The 21,281-nt window shown below is 38.4% G+C and overlaps 1 protein-coding gene across 1 annotated transcript in view; it reads left to right on the top strand.

Moving 5' to 3' along the window:
• The window catches only part of LOC135466356 (alpha-1,6-mannosyl-glycoprotein 2-beta-N-acetylglucosaminyltransferase-like), a 32,509-nt gene extending 11,463 nt beyond the window's left edge, over positions 1 to 21,046 (top strand). Inside the window, exons 2-9 of the mRNA XM_064743791.1 lie at positions 4,924 to 6,245; positions 6,558 to 6,655; positions 12,592 to 12,691; positions 15,082 to 15,212; positions 18,432 to 18,507; positions 19,375 to 19,464; positions 20,256 to 20,380; positions 20,613 to 21,046. Of these exons, the coding sequence (XP_064599861.1) occupies positions 5,664 to 6,245; positions 6,558 to 6,655; positions 12,592 to 12,691; positions 15,082 to 15,212; positions 18,432 to 18,507; positions 19,375 to 19,464; positions 20,256 to 20,380; positions 20,613 to 20,841 (1,431 nt within the window). The 5' untranslated portion in view covers positions 4,924 to 5,663 and the 3' untranslated portion in view covers positions 20,842 to 21,046. The remainder of the gene's footprint in view (positions 1 to 4,923; positions 6,246 to 6,557; positions 6,656 to 12,591; positions 12,692 to 15,081; positions 15,213 to 18,431; positions 18,508 to 19,374; positions 19,465 to 20,255; positions 20,381 to 20,612) is intronic.
• The last annotated feature ends 235 nt before the right edge of the window (positions 21,047 to 21,281 follow it).

Here is a 21,281-nt window from a genome sequence, read left to right as displayed (position 1 = left end):
ACCACCCTACAGTGTACCAAACACTTCACAATGACCTATTTGTTATATAGCTCAACCTGTTCAAGGACCTTCACCTCCCATACAAATGATATCTGAAGATACACATACAGATTTAGCTGGCCTGGAGTGGAGAAAGTTTTTGATCTCCCGTTTTGGTCAGGTAAAGCAGTCTGTACTCTGCACTTATATATCCCGAAATCACGTTTGACCTTCGCAATAGTATTTTGGGAAATTTGAATATCAAGCAAATAATGAAATTTATTCCTCAGTCAACATTTCAACCTCATCAATGTTTGCAGAAACACGGCGAGCAAAGTACAGGACAGCCATGTGGTACAATATGACTGGTTTCATTGGACGACATTTATACATTTGTAGCTATAAAAATTGACACTTTATGTATACTTATATTAGTACACAAATATTAATACTGTGCTTTGATTATGTATGCCGGTGTGTCCCTTCATCTAGTCACATTAGCATTTCAGTGATTGGAAATTCCAAAATGAATGAACTTAATATCATCAAATTTGGAAGCACACCTGTTTGTATTTGAATTTCCTAGAAGTGCATGGTGGCAAGGTTGTACAAATTATCACATACTGATATATGTACCTCCATGGGTTCTTAAAGTCTGAAGAAGCTGGTGGGATATCTGGGAGTGGAGTCTATTCATTCATGGCTAACCTCAGGATCTGGGCATTCATTATCCGATTGTTTTGGGTTACTTATGGAAATGTAAAGGTCATCAAATACAGATGTAATAATCTGAATATTGGGCTATTTTGAGGCACAGGTCATGTGTAAGTGTCTGTGTACCTATAGTACATATACATACATGTAAACTGGCAGTGCATATCAGTATTCAGAAAATCTCTGATCCAGTGAGTGACTCTAGTCAGGGACATGTTAAAATTCTCATCAGACGGCATTAATTTGCTGTACAATGGTTCACCAGAGTGAGTATATAGTCAGTCTGTTTAGGTGCATTAATGATATTGAGGTGAAGTGAGGTGAAGTTTAGGTGAAACCTGCATGAAAATACATGAGCATACCAGGTTATGGGTAAGTTCGTATGAAGTAACTGGTCATAGTTACATTATTTATTACAGTTATACATGCAGTGTACCCTCAAATATGCTTAGGTACAGGTAAAGAATTTGCATGGTTGAATAACTTTTGGCCTTAAAATTTCTCCAGTTTCTTGAGGTGTAATTTCTGTAGCTCTAAACCTTTTTGGTACATTATACATTTGTAGGTGTGGTTGTAAGCTAATATGGATTCCTATTCACCATATGGAACGTTTGTGAGTAGATGTTTCATTGAGTTACATATAATTGTTTAGCTGTTCAACTTAAATATACATGTACATGTACATGTATGTCTAAAGCAGGGGGTAGGTTGACTTGTGATCATAAACACCTGGGTACAACTCGATGTAGTAGACCTGTTGTGTTCCATATAATAATCTGAAGGGAAAACACCGTGTTGACCATTAGTTCTTCTCTTTATTTGGCAGTCCAGTTTGTGAGTAATGTGTTCACTGATGGCTGTCCTTATAAAGACACAGAGAACAGTTGTCAACCACGACGTGTCCCTTCAGGTTACTCTTGTGTTGTGTTCCCTATGGTGATCTAATATCTAATCACCGTCTCATTAGACATGGTAACCACAGGACTACTGATTATTAAACAAACCCAAATTAAGGCAAGGCCTGCAGGTTTGCACTGATTTCAACAATGTACCTAATAAATCAGTAGTAATAAGTCTTGCGCATTTAGCATGGCAAAATAATACACACTTATTCCTACATCTTAATTGTTAAAAATAAGACCATACTGGTATATAAAAATACACAATTAATTCATATGTGTATACCCACTTGATACGCATATGAACATACAATAATTCTTTACCTTAATATATACAGGTAATACCTAACCGATACCACGATTTATTCACATGTTCCAATGAACATAGAATGATACAATAATTCTTTACATTAATATAAATATATAATACATAATTGGTATTCACATGGGCACACTCCAATAACAATTGTCCTTATATACCTGTACAATACAACAGACCTACGCAAAGCACTTATGTCGAAAAGTTTGACGATCGTGAGCAACTGGCGGTGTCTGAGGGTCGACTACGACCGGAGGCAACTGTGAGCAGATACTTCTAGCAACTTGAGTGCTTATGACACCAGGGGCCCTTGTACATGATGTGTGGATGTAATTGATATAATATAATGTTCCTTTAAGTTGTCTTTTCTTTTGAAATTTAAGGTTTCTCAGAAAATTGTCTTGTCCATTTATTCCAACTTTTCTACACTCCCCATATACATGATATGATTCATCTGTGCCTTGCAAGAGGTGTCGTACAAGCACCGGCTAAGCCTTCAAATATCGATGAGATTATTGTCCACTTTATCGGCCCACTCAGTGGTTGCCATTTTCATAGTGTCATTCTCATGCGTCACTGTAAACAACTGTGACCAAATGGACGCAAGCAAATCAACCCAACTGGGTACAACTGGATGCTTGAGTCGCAGAATAGTAGAATATGTTCAACTCAAAGCAACTGCTGAGTCAGCTGTTTTGGTGATCGCAAGGGTACTTAGATCGACTGAAACCAGCATCTGATCATATGCTCCCAGTTGCTTCCAGTTGCTTCCAGTCGCCAAAAATACAGTTGCTCCCAGTCTCAAGGCCGATCTACGCACAGCTTAAGCCACAGGTTAAATGTGCAGTTACATTTTTGTTAGACTGTACATGTACATGAATGTGGCATATTCAACATGGTGCGTTTCCTTTCTTCCCAGAAAGTTCACAGGTTTAGGATTTAATATTTATTGAGGTATAATAAACACTCTGTTAAATTTATCTTCTCCAAAGAGAATTATACAGCACATGTATAATGTACATATGCACAGTACATGTACCCTTAACACTTCAGGTGAATATAATGAACAGAGCACAGGTGTACCACACCTAATACTTCACATTTATCTGTGTAGCATTAGTCTGCTAGTGTTAAAGATAACCCACATACATGTACCTGTCAGCTATTCATCAGCCAGTAATATCTTTTGTTAGGAGGAATTGGTGTAAATCCGTGGGTTTCTGTGTTTCAACTGGCTGTCTGTATTTGTTAAATTGGTTCATTTATCCTGATATTGTTTGGCTTGTCATGTGCTTGTTACACCGTGGCTGGATTTATTTCCGTTTATATTTGGCAAAAATAAGTAGTGTACAGTGTAAATAATATATAAGTACATGTGTATGAGAAAACCTCAACCAGAGTTCTAAACAGCACATGTAATACTGGCCCTCTCGGCTTAATGGGGGATTAACATTATATCCTTGTTTGCTTAAGGTTTTAAGTCGGTCCACTTCTTGAATTTGCAGTGGTAAATGCTAATGTGAAAATAATGATTTCGACCATGTTTAACGTGTAAGTAGATTTAACTGAAACTCATACATGTACAAATCGTGCAGATGTCAGATACAACAGTGGTTTTTCAGTAGGAAGGAGTACATTGTGGATTCAGGTTTTATGTTTTGTACATTAATGTTAGATGGGAATTGATGATTAACCTGGCAGAGTTTGGGATTCCTGTCTGTGGGTATGTAATGCCATGGTGATGAAAGTACACTTGTACTACAATACATTCAGTGCTGATATTTAAATTGCATATCTGTTTAGGACTTCATGAATTACCAGCTGCACTGAGTAGATGGTGAGGGAATTTATCAGGGCTTTAGGTATAGATTAAAGTTTATTGTCATTCAGATGGCATTCGGTTTAATGTCAACTCTTACCAGTTAATAGTGATTTATGTATACTTTTTTTATTCTTTGTACCAAAGTCATTTACTTGGATTTTGGTAACATGCTGACATCATGTACATTTGTAATATGGAGCTCACTTCAGTTATTCATTGGATTGATTAGACATATTTTATTTGTATAGTCAGGAGAAACGCAGTTAAACTATTCACTCGTATTCTTTCGTAACATGGGCATGGATTTTTTACCATTAGCTTTTTAGTAAGACACAGCACATTAATAGCTTAGGTTACACGGGCGCAATTGGTTAGTGTGCTAGCGCAGCATAATGACCCAGGAGTCTCTCACCAGTGCGGTCGCTGTGAGTTCAAGTCCAGATCATGCTGGCTTCCTCTCCGGCCGTATGTGGGAAGGTTTGTCATCAACCTGCGGATGGTCATGGTTTTCCCAGGGGCTCTACCCGGTCTCCCTCCCACCATAATGCTGGCCGCTGTCGAATAAGTGAAATATTCTTGAGAACGGCGTAAAATACCAATCAAATAAATAAATAGGCTACAAGAAGTTGTCGAGTATGTGACACATTGTGCCTTCACATACTTGTATACATGTACATGTACCTGTACATGTTGGTAGCCAGGAACTTTAATCTCATGGTTCTTGAAGTCAGAGGAATTGCCTAATTTGTACTCGTAATAGGCTTTGAAAAAGATGACTGACACTGTGAGTAATTAGTGGTACATCTACCTGTGCCTTGATTAATAGCCTATTGTTTTTGATTAGCTTACCATTCTAGTGGTGTATTACCTCTTAAATGGCAGTCACTATTACCAAAGGCTTTGTCTGCTGGCAGTAGTAGGTTTAGGTATTGATCTGGCCTTGAATCAATAGCCAGGCTGCCAGCTCAAGCTTTCATCCCGGCTCCAGTAACCCTATATACTGGTGTGTCTTCCAAACCTCTGCTCCCTAATAGAATTTGACGAACACCCCAGGTACCCGACACAGCATTGCAGCAAGACGGAATCTAATTGTCTGCCTCTGTAGCACTCTTGATTTTGTTTGTACCCAGTGTCATCCATCTACCATACGAATATGAATTAAGATTGCCTTTTATTTTGTCGGCTTACAGTGGCTGTCAGGGAGCTGTGCTAAAGGAAGGTGACCAGTGAAGGATGCCAAGTGATTAGGGAGTTGTGATATCACCATTCCCGACATGAGTGCCTGAACAGAGTGCCATCGGGCAGACAGCCCCACCAAACCCATCATACAGACCATCAGAGGACCGCGCTAGAACCACGGCGGTAACGACAGATTTAACGGCTGTTTGGCTGGCATCAGCTTTACCATTGGGAAGGACGTGAGTCAAGCCACGTCTGTCTGGGGTATCTGCAAGATGTGGCTACCGTTGCAGACCTTCACCGTCTCACCTGCACTGCCGTATTATTGACAGACAACCATGTGGAAAAAAAAAACATACTGGGTTCCCTTTCAGTAGTTACGTGAGCAGTCAAGTGCCAGGGACAGTTAAAACATGTGCCACATTGCTAGATGAGGAAGCAAAATGGTTTTAGGATGTCCGGATGTGAGTGGAAATGTGTGTTTATCTAGGAGTTGACATCTTAGTGACTTCCCCCACTCCCTATCACATAGGATTGTGTCTGTACCAGGAACACATGTTAATCCTTGCAGACCAGGTCGGATGTTGGCCTATCTCTGCTAACAGTCTTGATTCATGCCTGTAGCCTCTGGTAGAAGGTAGACGTTCACTATTCCGTACTAAGGGACACAGCGGTACACAGACGGACAGATTTGCCTCCTTGTTTTGCTCGCTGTGAAGGGGAAGGAATTCCCTGTGTGTGTGGGTCAGGTATGAGGGTTCACCCCATGAGGCTGTTGCGCTCTGGTCTTGTATTTATTGTCCTGTTGTTTGCCCTGTTAAACATGCATGTGCTTCTGAACCTACAGGCTGGGCCACCCAGTGGAAACCATTTCCGTAGGAACGGAATGCAGCACAATCACCAGCTATCGGAAGATGGACATGTTCAGTTTCAAATTCCACAGGATGGGCCCGGAGATCAGGGTGGGAACTGGCTGGGAAATGATCAGCACCAGGGTGAGCCCGGCTTGGTCATCCCCCCAGTAAAGAACATGAGTCATTTAGAGAATCGCACTTTCCCAGTCGTAGATATCACCAACCTTACAATGATCAGAGCCGCTATTAAGAAAATAAACGATGAACAACACATATTCAATTTGAGGAAGTTTGGCCTCAAGCTGAACTCTGAAAGCACTGTGATAGTCATCCAAGCTCACAGCCGTGCAGAGTATCTGAAGATTTTACTGGACTCTCTGCGAAATGTGCGCGGGATTGAGCGAGCCCTTGTGATAGTCAGTCATGATGTGTATTCAGAAACCCTCAATGCCATTGTCCAGAGTGTGGATTTCTGCCCAGTAAGTTTACCACTTTCAAATTTCTAAGGATATGCTACATTTCAGATTGGCAAATGTTTTTCACTCTCATAATAAATTTGATACTACATGAGCACTCAATGGCTATATTCCATATCTGGGGTTTTGTAAAAACCACATACTGTTTGACTTTTCAATAAGAACATTAATTAGACAGAAGACTTATCAACTAGGCATTACATTGTGTCTTTGTTTCACTTTGTAAGAATTTAAGTACTTTGCCCTTGTTACTTGTTTTGGTTTTATAGTATTTTAGTTTTTTTAGTACCTGTAATTCTTGTAATTCATTTGCAGATCATGCAGATTTTTTTCCCATATTCCATCCAAGCTTATCCAAACCAGTTTCCTGGAGATGACCCTAATGACTGTCCAAGAGATATCAAAAGAGATGAGTGAGTACTGCGCTTGTTCATATTTGTGTGTTTATGCTGTTCTGTTGAAGTTCATGTGAGAAGCTTAATAGTTTTTGTGTTGTGTTTACAGGAAATGTGAAATGCAGAAAATATTTCAAAGCAGTAGAACATAGTATACATGTATACTGTAATGCAAGAGTAATTTATACAAAGTGTATCTAAGCTGACTTTTGTCACATGATACATGACTATTAAAGTAATCTTTCATAAGTGGAACGAAAACGGAAAAATCAATGAAAACAACTGTTGACATAAGATTGGGATATTAGTACTGAGCTTTTTATTGAATGGGTTATTTTACCTGCCTAGCCAACAGTAAGTAACACACATATCTCTTTCCTAAAGTTAACATCAGAATTATTTTTCCTAGTAATCTGTTGTATATATGTAGTGATCAATACACCGAATAATTATATAACAATAGCAGTCCATATATAGGAGTACAACGTACAAAAACTCTGTTATATTATGGTGCTGGCAGTGAAAAGCACCTTGGCAGTAAATATATGACCAGTGTGATGTGTGTGAAATGCTGGAATCATAAACCACAATACCACTGTCTTCAATGTGACCCTTTGTGGGAATTAGAAAGCTAAAGTCCCTGAGAAGCCATTTCAAACACCCCTTAAATTACACAAAACATCTTTTTGTTACCCAATAACAGGCCTGCAGAGCATAAACCACATGCTTTATGATGATGCAAAGTAAGAGTTAAAGCCAAGGGGTAATAAGGAAGAAGAGAAAGAGCTCTGGGATAATGTTGTGAAGTTTGGTTGTAAGCAGTTATTAGCTTCAACCCAGAGGAATGTGGGCTGACTGGGAAGCATTTTGCTGCTTTTTCATTAAACTATTTGTTCAGCATGGAAAGGAGCATACATGTAGAAAATTAAAATTGTAAGTTGTTTGTGTTCCTTTTCAGTCAAGCACACAGTACGTTGAAAGTCATTTAGACTTTACAGACCCACAATACATGATACTATTCCTGTAGTTCAGGTATTTGCTGATCGGTATACATGATTAATTGAACCATTAGGCACTGTGACAATCCTTCAAATAAATTAAGATAGATTGGTTGTAACATTACAGGTGTTAAAATATGGGTCATTTTGAAAAGCTCAAAATAAAACATGATTTCAAATTGGGCCTATGTCACCAAGGAGATAACTCTGAATCAATCAAAAAGTCATGCTTTAAGAAACATAAATGATAAATTACATAAAATGACCTCAAACTCTATCTCATTTTTGGCTCAAAATATCAAATATAGATTAAATGTACATACAATATGAATTAAAAAGCAGAGATTAAATTTGAATTTGCAGTTACTTTAGTTTGAAGCTCATTTAAGAAGCAGGATTTGTTATTCTTATAAAAAGAAATACATGTTCCATCAAGTCCTTTAAGTATGAAATTGAGATATATTTTGTATGGAGTTATTTTATTCTAGATAAAAATTTTACTGTTTGAAATGGTGCTTTAAATGTTGTGCCCAAGTGCAAGAAAGTGATTATGTATTATGTAATGTTGTGGTTTTTTTTTTTTAATGTATTGATTTCAGTTTGAGTTTCTGATGTTGTATGAAACCTGCTGTTAAAATTTGAATATGATATTGAACTTATATGTACATGCATTAGACAGTATGTATATGTCTGTGTTACTTGTCTGGAAACCAAAATCCTTAAGATGCACATGTGTTATTCTTATAGTGGTTACAAGACAGATAAAGTGTTTTAAAGGAGACAGTCCATGGTGATGGCAACAGGGCTGTCAACGTAAAGTAATGAATATGTGCTTTTGTGCCAAATGATGGCGTGTTGGAGTCTCTTTAGCATAGGCTGACAGCCAAGCCTGTCACTGGGCTAACAGTACGCTAATATGGGAGGCGTTGTAGCTGCCAGAGTCAGGTCTGCTGGAGGCAAGATGTTCAGCAGGCACATCTGATTTGTACATGCTCCATTGCACCTACGAGTCCTCCTCTTCTAAACTGTTATGGAGCACAGCGTGTGTGTGTGTTTTTTGTGTTTTTTTGCACAGAAAGACACTTTGCACTTTTGTGTAAATGGATTGTTTCTTCCAAATTTTTGGAGCATGAAAGATCAAAATCAATCTCCTGGTGCAGCATTTTGACCCAAGAACATTTCAAGTGCTCTACTGTAGGCTGTGGCCAAGAACTGATTATTCTGTCACTCTTGTGACCCAAAAGCATTTCAAGTGCTCTACTATAGGCTGTGGCCAAGAACTGATTATTCTGTCACCCTTGTGACCCAAGAACATTTCAAGTGCTCTACTGTAGGCTGTGGCCAAGAACTGATTATTCTGTCACCTTTTTAGTATTGGATAGATAAAGTCGACCAAAGACCAAAATTTCATTTTTGACTCCATTATAATATGGAATGCTGTTTATGTTGATGAAAATCAATGGATACATGATGTCATGACATAACAGGTTAAACATACGTAACCAATGATGTGACAGTTGATTTTTGATTCGATTTCCTGCGAAGGCAATAGGGAACTTGTAAGACTCTTCTCTGCTTGTATTTAAAATGTCCAAAACTATGAACTGTTTTGTCCTTTGCTGTATCACATCATGATTATTGGTGTATGTGTGATCATAAAACACGTGGTACATAAGCATGGCAACTTCACAGAAAATAATTACGTGTTCTACAGCAATTTGGCCCCTTTTGTGTAGCATTTGTCTCCCATTGTGATGTCATAATGTCACTGAGAGACTGAACATATGTCCTGACCTGGGAAAATGACATTGTCAAAGTTTAAAAAACAAATTGGTATCTGCTACATTATCCAAAACAGATTGCACATTAATCTCCAACAGCCGCCTTGCAATCAATTTGATACTCGTTCCATTTAAAATCACCTACCTTGTACTTGTTCATGTAGACAGGTATGCCTCATTTAGAAGCAATTGTTTTATCTGGTATGTGTGATGTTGTAGGCCATATGGCAGTTAGAATAACTGTGGTGGGATCTTCCAGCAATACTTCCCATGGGTGTGAAAGTCTTTACATGATTCAGTTTTTTCTTATTTAATTACTTATTATCAACATTAATTAAATGTTTTGATGAGGACTGTAAACTAGAAGTAATATTCCTGCTTTGGGAGTCTTGCGGCAGTTTTACACTCAATAATGTGGACGATGTTGTAAAATTTAAGGTCTCATCTGATGCCTTGGACCTAAAATGATAATGTTGTCCAGCTTATTGATTGAAACTGCCGTTAGACACCCATAGGGGGAATATTATTTCTTAATTCCTTGCCCTCATACTGTGTGCTGTCATGCACAGGTTGTGAATTGGACTGAAATATTCAGCAATGTGTCCGCTGGTTTCTCGCAGCTTGCGAGTTGGCTGAATTTGGAAGAGAGTTAGTGGATTTTGTACATGTCCATCTTTATGACCTGCTCGTCTGAAGTCCTGGGGATTTTTTTCTGCTGTTATTCCTGATACATATAACTGTACATATGACATACAGCTAGACTTCACGCACACCAACAAGGGATTGTATTTGTATACACAGTTTTGGAATAGCTATGATCTGTTTTATGGTGATGTACAATCATGAGAGGCTGTGAGAGAGTGCTATAAATATATGTTGGACTCCCTCTTTCGGAATCCTGGCTAATACCTGGTTTGACCATGTGTATGTGTCGTATTAACTGTTTGTCAGTCCGGTAGCAAACAGTAGCAAATGAAATAATACAGTCTGTGATTCTCAGAGGCTCACAATTATTAATATGCAATAATATACTATGTTTATTCATAACGAATACTAATGAAATATACATGTAGACCTATGATTTTTTTGTGGGAATAATTTAAGGTTCATCCACAAAAATTGCCGCCACAAATGAAGGTTTATCTGGGTTTATGGGGCTTGCCTAGATTTGGCTGTATATACCGTCAAAGCTAGGATTATCTGGTGTTGTGGACAAGAGAAGTGTATTTGATGAAGATGCAGAGTCATGTTAATGGAGCACAGCGGAAATTGCTGTGGAGTTAAAGCTGTCTTTATGGTACCCATTACAGGATTACACATCTAACATGTCTAACCCCATGGGTGGCCGTACTGGTGATGGGCTTTCAATGTCTAAATAGATCAGTGTGATTTTGGTCGCAGTTATGAGGCTTCCCCCAGTTGAACTCCACTTTACACCACATACTTGTATAGGCTTCAATCTGAGTTGCCCTCCCCCAAACAGACTGTCCTCTATGATTTTACAGGAATTGGATGGGTGAGATTTAGTGAGAAATGCTGTGACAGACCGTGCTCATCATTTGCCCTTGGAATGGAGGTTTTGTCAGTAGGGATATGTGGAGGTATTATTTATGTCCACATAGGGAAATTAGCGTGGTTGTCTGGTCGTCAGGTTGGCTGCTGCTTCTCTCTCCACCTCCTAAACTTTGGCTACCACGTGCCTGCCAGCCATACCCAGGCAAAACATTGTGTATAAAGCTGCCATGGTGTTTTTGTTTATTGTTTAAAATGATATCAGTGGGATAATGCCAAAGTTCTGGCCCGAAATAACCATGAATGATGATCAGATGTGCAGTCCGTTGGGGATTGTCAAAAGGATGAAAAGCAACTTTGTAATTTATCAGGTAGTTTTTCTGTGGAGAGAAATGATGTATTGCTCAATTATTGTCCTAACAGATGAGATACTAAATTGGATTGTTATGCCCCTACCCCCCCCCCCCCCAACCCGCCCCCGCACCTAAAAAAACAGCCATAAAGAAGAAAACAAAGTCGAGACCATTCCCATGTGATTAGCATGTTTTCAGTTTCAAACATTGCTCTGTATTGTTTTTAAGCTCTTTTATTGCCAGCTGAGCAGGATTAAGTTCAAAGAGATGCAGTAGACCTTGAGGACCAGTGTTTTCCAGATGAAAATATTTTTAAATATGTGCAGCCTGTAGACCAGCCCAGCTAGGCTCATTGTGATGTGCACACGGATCACAGATTGATCACTAAGCAGCTTTAATCTTATAATTGACATTTGTGTGTTGATCAGGTGTGGCATGCGTCCAGAATTCCTGATCATTATCGTGTAGGGAATGTTCTAGAGAACAATGTGAAACAATAGTTCAATAGATAATTATTTTAATCTGCTTGACACAAATGAACATTTTGCTTATACATGTGGAAATATTTCACCCTTTAATAATCATTTACAAGTGAAATGGTTTAGTCCAGACTGTCAGAAAAACATTTAGCTCCTTGGTTGTTTTCTCCCATACCCTGATTAAATGCACAAGAGCATATTGTCTATTGTATATTCTCCTCCCTATCCTGTTATATGTGGCCTAAGGGAGACATATTGTGTCTGCGCTGGGTGTCCTTGATAAACTATATGTACAGTCCAGGCAATGTCTTAAGAATCAATGAGCTAATCTTTAACCAAAAGTTAAATTTGTCTTTAAACTACATGTATGGGACAAGATCTTCCAGAGCTGATAAACTTTTAGGGTATTGTGATTTTTTAGCAGAAAAAAATCTTGTCCATGTGATCTCTCTTGGAATACTGCACTCATCCTTTGTTTTGAAACTTGATGACGACTTTACAAAGAGATCAACTTCTAGGCTATGTCTCTCATTTATTCTTCTCCAGTGTTTTGACATTGTACATGTACCAAGAAATGACCAGGAGTGGACTCTAATCCATTTTCATTTGAAACTTATTTAGTAAGACATTGGAAAAGTCTCTGGTGTTTATACTCTGGTGTCACAATTTCTACCTTTATGTATCTACACATACTTTTTAAGATGTCTTTGTGTTACTTATTCTTACTCTGTATCACATGCAGTGTTCATAAACGTAGGACATTCAAATGCTGGCAGAAGAAGGAACTGCATGAAGCTATATTAAGTTTCTCTTTTTGTTTTATCTTTGAAGGGCTGTGAAACGAAACTGTAATAATGCTCTACACCCGGATAAATATGGTCATTACCGTGAAGCCAAGTACTCCCAGACGAAGCACCACTGGTGGTGGAAGGTAGGTCATCGGTTACTTGGGTTGTCGAGGCAGTGATGACTACGTTCAAGTGTCACATGGCTGCAGATTTGATTGATAGTTTACAGCCATTATCTGTGCAGTATAAAAATGAGAGCAAAGTTAAAAGGTTTTTCTGATGACATTGTCTTTGTGGTTGAATATCATGTACATGTGCAGTGCTTTTATGTTTGGTTACACTGTAAACAAATCAAGACTTTATGTTTAAACATGATCATGCATTAGAATTACATGTATGATGGATCCAGCAGAAATCTCCTGTTTGTCACTAGCTCACTTCGTGTTGTCTGCTTGCCATGCTTGAGTCATATAAAGCATTGCATGTACGTCAATTGACACATCTTAAGGAAATGTCATAAAATAATCTTTATTTCTTTTCTATGGTACATTTGTGTCGAAGGAGTTCTTATTGGTAGCCATGACCCAGGAACCTCTCACCAATGCGGTTGCTGTGAGGTAAAGTCCAGCTCATGCTGGCTTCCTCTCCAGCCGTACATGGGAAGGTCTGCCAGTATCCTGCGTTTAGTTGTGGGTTTTCCCTGGGCTCTGCCCGGTTTCCTCCCACCATAATGCTGGCCGCCGTGATAAGTGAAATATTCTTGAGTACGGCGTAAAACACCAATGACAGAAATAAATAAATATTTATAGCCATTGTCTGTGGAAGACGTCATTGTGATTTACTCTATACTGGGATAGGGCCTTAATCAAGGAAATAATTATAATAGATTATTTAAGTGTTGCTTCTTTGAAATATTGAAAAGATCCCTAATCCCTTGTCAGCTGACATCAGGGAAACTGAACAAACTCGACCTCTCTTCCTCCATCCCCTCTACCATAGCCCTGTCTTCAAATGAAAGCTAATAATTCCAGCAAATGTCAGGCTATGATAAAGTTTTGCCCATAAACTGTTGTACATATTGCCTGGTTCTAAGAAGTTCAGTTAATATGCGAAAGGCTTGTTGATGTTTGTGTGGGAGGTAGCATGATATTCAACTGATTTCAGCTCCCAAAGCAATATTTTAGAACATATATTTGCCTCGAAAAATTCACCTTTAGGGGGAAAAGTTTTACGTTATTTACCATTCTGTATGTCTGCTCTGTGAACAAAACACCAATTCATTATCATTGAGGCCAGTTTTATGAGCTGTCAACCAGCAGAGTCACCAGACTAGGAAATCCAATGATGGACTATTGTACTTTCATTGTACAGTATAACAGTATAAAGCATGTTTAGACATGTCATCCAGGCACTAATAATGGCTGTAAATCTACACAGAAAGCTTCTAGATGCAGAATGTTTCCAGAAAAAAAATCATGAATTGTTTATATTTCATTCACGGCCTTGTGTTTTAGTATGTGATGAATAGTATAAGAGTTTAGGAGAATCCCCATGGATTCACCATTAAGTATTCGTCTGCTTAATGGCCAGACTGTTCACACATGTAGCTGAATTATGCATGGTTTATGTGTGTGTAATCCTAAACAAAAGTTTCATGGCCGGACTGTTCACACATGTAGCTGAATTATGCATGGTTTATGTGTGTGTAATCCTAAACAAAAGTTTCATGGCCAGACTGTTCACACATGTAGCTGAATTATGCATGGTTTATGTGTGTGTAATCCTAAACAAAAGTTTCATGTGTAGTAACACAGGGCTTAGTGACTCACCGCCACCTAGGAGGTCACCTGTTCAAATCCAACTCTTGCTGCTTTAGCTTTGACTTTAAGTCAAAAGGGTTGTGAGGTAACAGGCGAAGATCAGTGGTTTACAGTTACTTTGGGCACTTCGGTTTCCTCCACCCATGTGCCTGATCATGGTGGTAGAAGTGAAAAAATTTGTTGTATGGCATTAAATATCAATCAAATACAGAAATAATTATGATTAACTACCACTTTGTGAGAACATCTAGCGGAAGAAGAAAGCACTTGATGATAGGGTTTACATAATTTCAGCATGAGGATGAACACAAGGACACAAGTGCAGTTTGATCAACTTATCATGTTCATGCGTGACCACACTGCTTAACATTTACAGCTTGTTACATGTAGCACATTACTCCAGCTGTAAAGTTAGACAATACTATTCAACCTGGACTGTTAAATAACAAATCCAGTTTACTAACATCTTCAATTAAATGTGCATTGTAAATTGATTTCAGGATAATTCCTTTGAAAAGTTTACATGGGCTCGTAAATTGCTACATTATGACTAAAATATTGTCAGTGTGGCATTTTAACCCTCAGTCACTCAGCCATAATTAGTACACAGACAGTAATGTCTTCTCTCTGTGTGCTTACATGTATCTTGTATTCTGTATAGGTTGCCAGACTCTTCTCATTGCATGTATCATTGTGTGTATGTTTTACTCCAGTTGAGTCGAGTGTTTGATGGGCTGACCATCATGAAGAATTACCATGGTCTGGTGTTGTTACTTGAGGAGGACTATTACCTGGCTGAGGACTCTATTACTGTGTTACAGATGTTAAACCACCTGAGGAACAAGTAAGTACATGTGAACAGATGGCACGCAGAATACAGGTATGAAGTACAGTACATGGTCACCCAGCCACTAGTCAGCTAATGGTGTGCCAATGCTATGCCTTCGGTTTGCCAGTAGAATGATTTTGGATGTGCCACGTGGCTGGTCAAGACTTATCATACCCACAGCTAACAGTAATAGCTGCTCCTATAGCAGCTGAAAGCCAGATGAATGGTAGTGGAATGTTGAATCTTAATTGTCAACTGACCAATTTGTTAGTTAGAATCTAAGAGCCTGTTTAATGAAGATTCAAACTACTTTTAATGGAATTCATTTGTATAAGATAAGATTTAACAGGATTTTCCAATCTGGTTCTGGATCTGTCTCTTTCTCAGATACTAAATTTCAGAATTTTTTTCTGGATTAAGAGTTATGCCACACTGTTGTCAGCGATCACCTCATTGTGTTGTAAACTCATGCACAAAGAATTCTGTGGAATAAGTGCCATGGCATACTGTTAGGTACTCAGACACAATAGCTCAGATTGAGTGGAGTAATTACCATTGGCCTCCCCGTCTGTAGGAAGACGGACAATTGAGCTGTTATCCTGATGCCTGCCTGCGAGTCATTCACCCATGGTTTCTAGCCAACTGTAGGGATTCTCTTCATGCTATTACTTGCTATTATTTAAATAAATATGAGGTTTAGTCCCCTGGGGCATTGATTTGTTTACATATTCATTCTCATTAACAAGGGCGATGCTGAGGAATTCATGATGAGATATGACTTTTGCCTATTTCATCTAATCCATTAACAGATAGAAGGGTGATTTCAGTGTTTATTGGTGATTTTCTGCCTACTGATGTATGTCTATACCTACATGTATGTGTGTCCAAGGAACTGGCATTGAGCACTATTGATTTGTCAGGGTGGGGAATGGTATTAGAACTGTTGGAATTAGGGTGTGTGTGAGGATTAGAGATGTGCTTATCCTGCCTGGCAGTGTCCACCAACTCCTGACCATTTACACACAAGTGGTCGGGTCTGAATGGTTGTGCTGGGGCTAATGGACAGCATGATCCTTATCGGTGCCACAGGCCTGAACTGTTTAGTGTTGACGGTATCATCAGAAGAAATACAGCCTGATTGCCATTCAGAAGTAGATCCTGGTAAATCACAGTGCAACTCCAGTCTCTTGTGAGTCATGAACTGGATCTTCTGCTGAGCGGCCAGATTGGAGAGTTCTCTGCAGATTCGAACTGATTTTCTTGTTAAACACGAGACGCACTCCCATTTCATCTCCGGTAATGAGATGATGTTAGTTGTTTCTCCTCGACTAATCTCTGATGTGCACTACAGCCATCTACATCACAGTTGCTTTAATTGAAGCAATTTTAATCAATACTGTTACATCTTACTGTGTCTTCCTCCATGGCTGTGTGATATGGGAGAGCTGCAGGCTGTGTTCTGAGCTCATTTTTTAGAGATGCTGATGTGGTTTCAAAGTGTATCAGGCATTTATTTTAGGTAAACCTCAGTTTAGTTATAAGATGCATGTGGTATTATAAATTCTTAATGAATTTTTTTTTTTTTAATTGTATCAGTTTTGTAGCATGCATTATAAAGTCATTGGCTGTTGTTGTCATCCCTGTGATTTATCTGTTTGGATGAGTTGTTAATGTGTGATGGATTCTTCACCCTGATCACATGCAATATTAAATTTTAGAGGAAGTGGATGCGTAATAAAACAGTATTTATGGTATTACCAGGCTGTATAATTTATAAAATGCAATTGCCTCAGTCATTCTCTGAACTGAATATTTCATCATCACCTGGGAAAATTTTTCACCACATTGTATTCTTCTTTTTTTCATGGTTTTGGTTATTCAACATTGGCTTTTAATTTATACTTAGTTAATTTAGGAAAATGACTTATTTTGTTTCAAGTACCCTGGAGATGTATCAGTGTCTCCATTAAATGCCAGAGTTAAGATTCAGAGGTTACTGCAGCTGTGAAGGCGACTTTAGATGATTATTACACTGTCAAACCAGCACAAAATAAGAAAAAAACAATTACAAAATAATTTCGTGTTGACTGGGAATTCAGGTCCTCATTTTTTATGACCAATGCGGTCGCTGTGAGTTCCAGCCCAGCTCATGCTGGCTTCCTCTCTGGCTGTACATGGAAAGGTCTGGCAGCAACCTGTGGATGGTCATGGGTTTTCCTCAGGGCTCTGTCCAGTTTCCTCCCCACCAGGTGCTGTGTATTATAATTATAATATTGTTGTTTTTTATGTTTTCTGTACTGTTACTGACGACTAGCCTTTGACCAATGAGGTAGCATATTAACATATACAGCTCCTGCTATGTGTGCCTCAGGGAAGAGGTTTCATTCATTGATAAATTTTACCATGAAATATGTTGGGTATGGTATTCTTGACAAACAGAATAAAACAAATAAATAAATAAATAAATGAAATATTTGGAAGTACATGTATACACATACATACAGTATGTTAGGGTATAGATGTATCAGTGTTCAGTCAGCTTTTGTCTATTTTACAGATAACTCTGTCTCTGGAATATATGTATACTTGTATAAATTCAGTATACCTGCAGATTGGCCTGGACAGATATTTTTAGCGCACCTGTATTTGTAGGTTATGTGGTACCATGGACCTTGGTATCAGTGTCGAGTAACAGCTATAGTAATATTAATGTAAATGTTAAGGGTGGCAATTATTAATAAGTTGGGCCTACTGTTTTATATATGTTGTACAGACCAGTGAACACGGTTTCCTGTTGTGCCGGCTTTACAACAAGAGGGATGGTTTCAGTTTTGACATTGTTAATTGTCCATGATTGGATTTCAGTATACATGTAGACTTCTAAAGGACCCTGCATATATGGTGTGTACATCTCTTGACTTGTAGTATTTGATAGATCCTGCGTGTTGTGTGATGGACTTCAATCAATGTCCCGAGTTATTAGGGAAAAAAGTTGGTGCGTTACGGATATTCCATCAAAGTGTCCAGGATCTCTGGCACTCAGGCTCTGCTTCGTAATTGTGTCTTATTCCACTTATCCTGGGGCTAGGGGCTGTGTATTTCTCATGGTGAATCATATTGCCATGTTGGATGTTCAAACAGTTGCAGTCTGAGGTACATATTTTGATTATCGACAAGTTATATTCAAGCATGGTGCACAATTCTGATACAGATTCATGTGCTGCTTGTTTGTAGAGACTGTAAAGAATGCCAGATCATAACATTAGGAAATTACGATAAGACGCAGAATTACCCAGTCAACTCAGGAAAGGTAGGATAAATTCTTGTTTTGCTTTATTTTATTTTATTTTTTACATCATATGAAACTGTACTGTATATGCACTGGAAAGTATCAGTAACAGTTTTATCGTTAATAGGGATTACACTTTCTAACGATAATACTGTTACCTAATCCAATTCCTGAAATGACATCTAAACCTGTCTGACTGGAAGGTATTGTCTTCAGGTTGTTTCTAATAATCTGTTTTTATGTCTAGTCCTTCTTCATTTTTTGACTTGCATTTTGATAGCCATGCTGCATCATCATATTACCATGTTCTGTTGTTTTTTTTATGTCAGTGTAGTGCAAGGCCAAGGTCATTACTTCTTGGTCTGATCTAAAGTTCCTAAGTGACAGGAAGATAGCAGTCATGTGTAGAATAACCGAAGCTTATCATACATGTACTAACTTATGTGGTTGATTTGATTACTCTCTCAATGTGATATAATGTTGAACGTTGTACAGGTTGCGGCAAAATGTTGCAAGTTTTTAAGCCATTTTGAAAAAGCATAAAATAAAAATGTCATTGTGTTTGTGATAGAGATTAGCATGTAAATTTCAGGCAGCAAACTTCAGATAACTCTACAACTCTATGATGTATTTGGTGATGTAGATCAGCAGGGTGGAAAACTAATATCCTAACTTTTGTCAGTTCATATGACAAGCGAACAGTATAATGAAAAAAATGATATACAGCAAGATTAACCTGAAGCAGAATGACAAGCTGCTTCAGGCAACAGAGTAAATTAGGATTCCTCACTCTGACCTTATCATAGAAATATTTGTGAGTAAGCATATATGTACTAAGGGTAGTGCAATGTAAATATTCTATATACATGTAAGTCCTCCTTTGTACAGGCGGAAACAGCCCATTGGATATCCTCCAAACATAACCTGGGTATGGGCATTGACCACCGCCTATGGAATCTGATGAGGGCTTGCGCCAAGGTAAGTCACTCCTGCCTGGCATTGTGCAGATTACTTGCAATTGTTTTATTGTGGGTCACTTGCATTAGTTTCAATGCAGTTTGGGTGCACTTCTCTTAATGCAGGTCGCTTGAACGTACAAGTCATTGTCACTTGTTTTATATAGACTACAACAGAGATTTTTGGCAGAAAATGGATCAACACAAATCCAGTAGAATTTTTGCTATTAATTTAGAATAGACCAGATAATTACCTCTCATGAAATGTCAACTTCACATGCCTATGTGTTACAGTTCAAAATTGGGAATATGGTTCATAAGATTTATATTTTATAATTTAGTTTGCCGAATCATTTTAACACTATAAATAGTACAGGTACAAATCAGATATTATTTGAAGGGCTTTTCTTGGTAAATAGAGAAAATTTGAAGTGATCAGTGAATATTGAAATTTTGCCAAAAGTCTCTGGTGTGGCCTCTTACATGCAAATCTCTTAATTAAATCTTAATGTATGTTACTCGCATCCCCTTTGCGTGTAAGCGATAGACGCCTGTTCTAAGGCAAGTCACCCACATGTACATGTATATCTGGTCTAAGCTGTGTTACTCATAACTGAACTGATTTTCCTTTGTCTTTGAAAAGAAGACATTTTCCCCACAAAACAGCGAACTGAAAATGACAACCCACAACCTAAGTATACCCACCCATTGACTTTGTGAAATATGTCCATATTTGAAATTTTTTGAAATTGTCTTTATTGTTTATATTTGTGAAAATCTTTTGTTACTAATGGATATTATTGCTTGTTGCAGGAATATTGCCTGTTTGATGACTACAACTGGGATTGGACTGTTCAACATTTAAGCACGAAGTGCCTACCCCAGAAACTGAAAGTAATGAAAATGAAAGCAACCCGGGTGTTTCACATGGGTGAATGGTAAGGAGAGCATTTAATAGTTTGGACATAAGACTTGGTTTAAGTTTTTGTGTTTTCTCTATTGCCAGAATGATAAGTTAAGATCAGATATTTAGCCTCCTCTGAAACAGAAGTCTCAGTGGGTGCCATATTTACTGTAAAGTCTATGGTAAGCTCACTATGGCTTAATGACCTGTAACACTTATTTTAGTTTCTAGTCAGAAGGTTATAGAATTTTCTTCTATATTTTCAGTGGTCTTCACCAGAAGAAAAAAGACTGCCAACCCCAAGAGAAAAAGAAGCAGGTGGAGAATTTACTTGGAGAGAAGAAACAACACCTGTTCCCAAATGTTCTGGTGAAAACGGGATTTTCTCCCTTAAAGCTGCGCGACCCCAAACCTAATGGTGGATGGGGGGATTTAAGGGACAGAGAACTATGCTTAAGCTTCACTCAGGAGAACGTGTCAGTCCCAGTCAGATGATAGAGGTGGGGCTAGGCCTTAGGCCACATGGTCATCAGGGGTCAAGTCATCAAGCATGGGGTTAGGGGTCCAAGTCATGAGGGACGGGATGTTCATCATAGAGTAGGGCTGTCATCACAAGGGGTAGGGGAAAGGTGTCAATGTATTAGAGAGGCCCTAGTCAAGTTCTCTGACACAGGAAGAGTGTTTATTTTTACATTGTAAACATTATTGCTTTTTGGCATTTTTTTGTCTGACAGTTAACTAAGTTTGACCAATCATAGAAAAACATGTGCAGTGAAAAGATAATCTAGGTACATGTAATCCTTGGTTTGTTCAGATGTGCAATGCATCTTGCCCACGTGTCCTAGACTAGATTCCTGTGTGTTAACACAGTAAATTCTAAATTTCCAACTGAGTTGGGATTCAAAGTGCACAGTATGTTTGTATGACTCATAGGG

This window comes from Liolophura sinensis, chromosome 6, assembly GCF_032854445.1.
Source record: "Liolophura sinensis isolate JHLJ2023 chromosome 6, CUHK_Ljap_v2, whole genome shotgun sequence".
NCBI classification, from domain to species: domain Eukaryota; kingdom Metazoa; phylum Mollusca; class Polyplacophora; order Chitonida; family Chitonidae; genus Liolophura; species Liolophura sinensis.
This window is presented reverse-complemented; position numbering and strand designations above follow the sequence as displayed.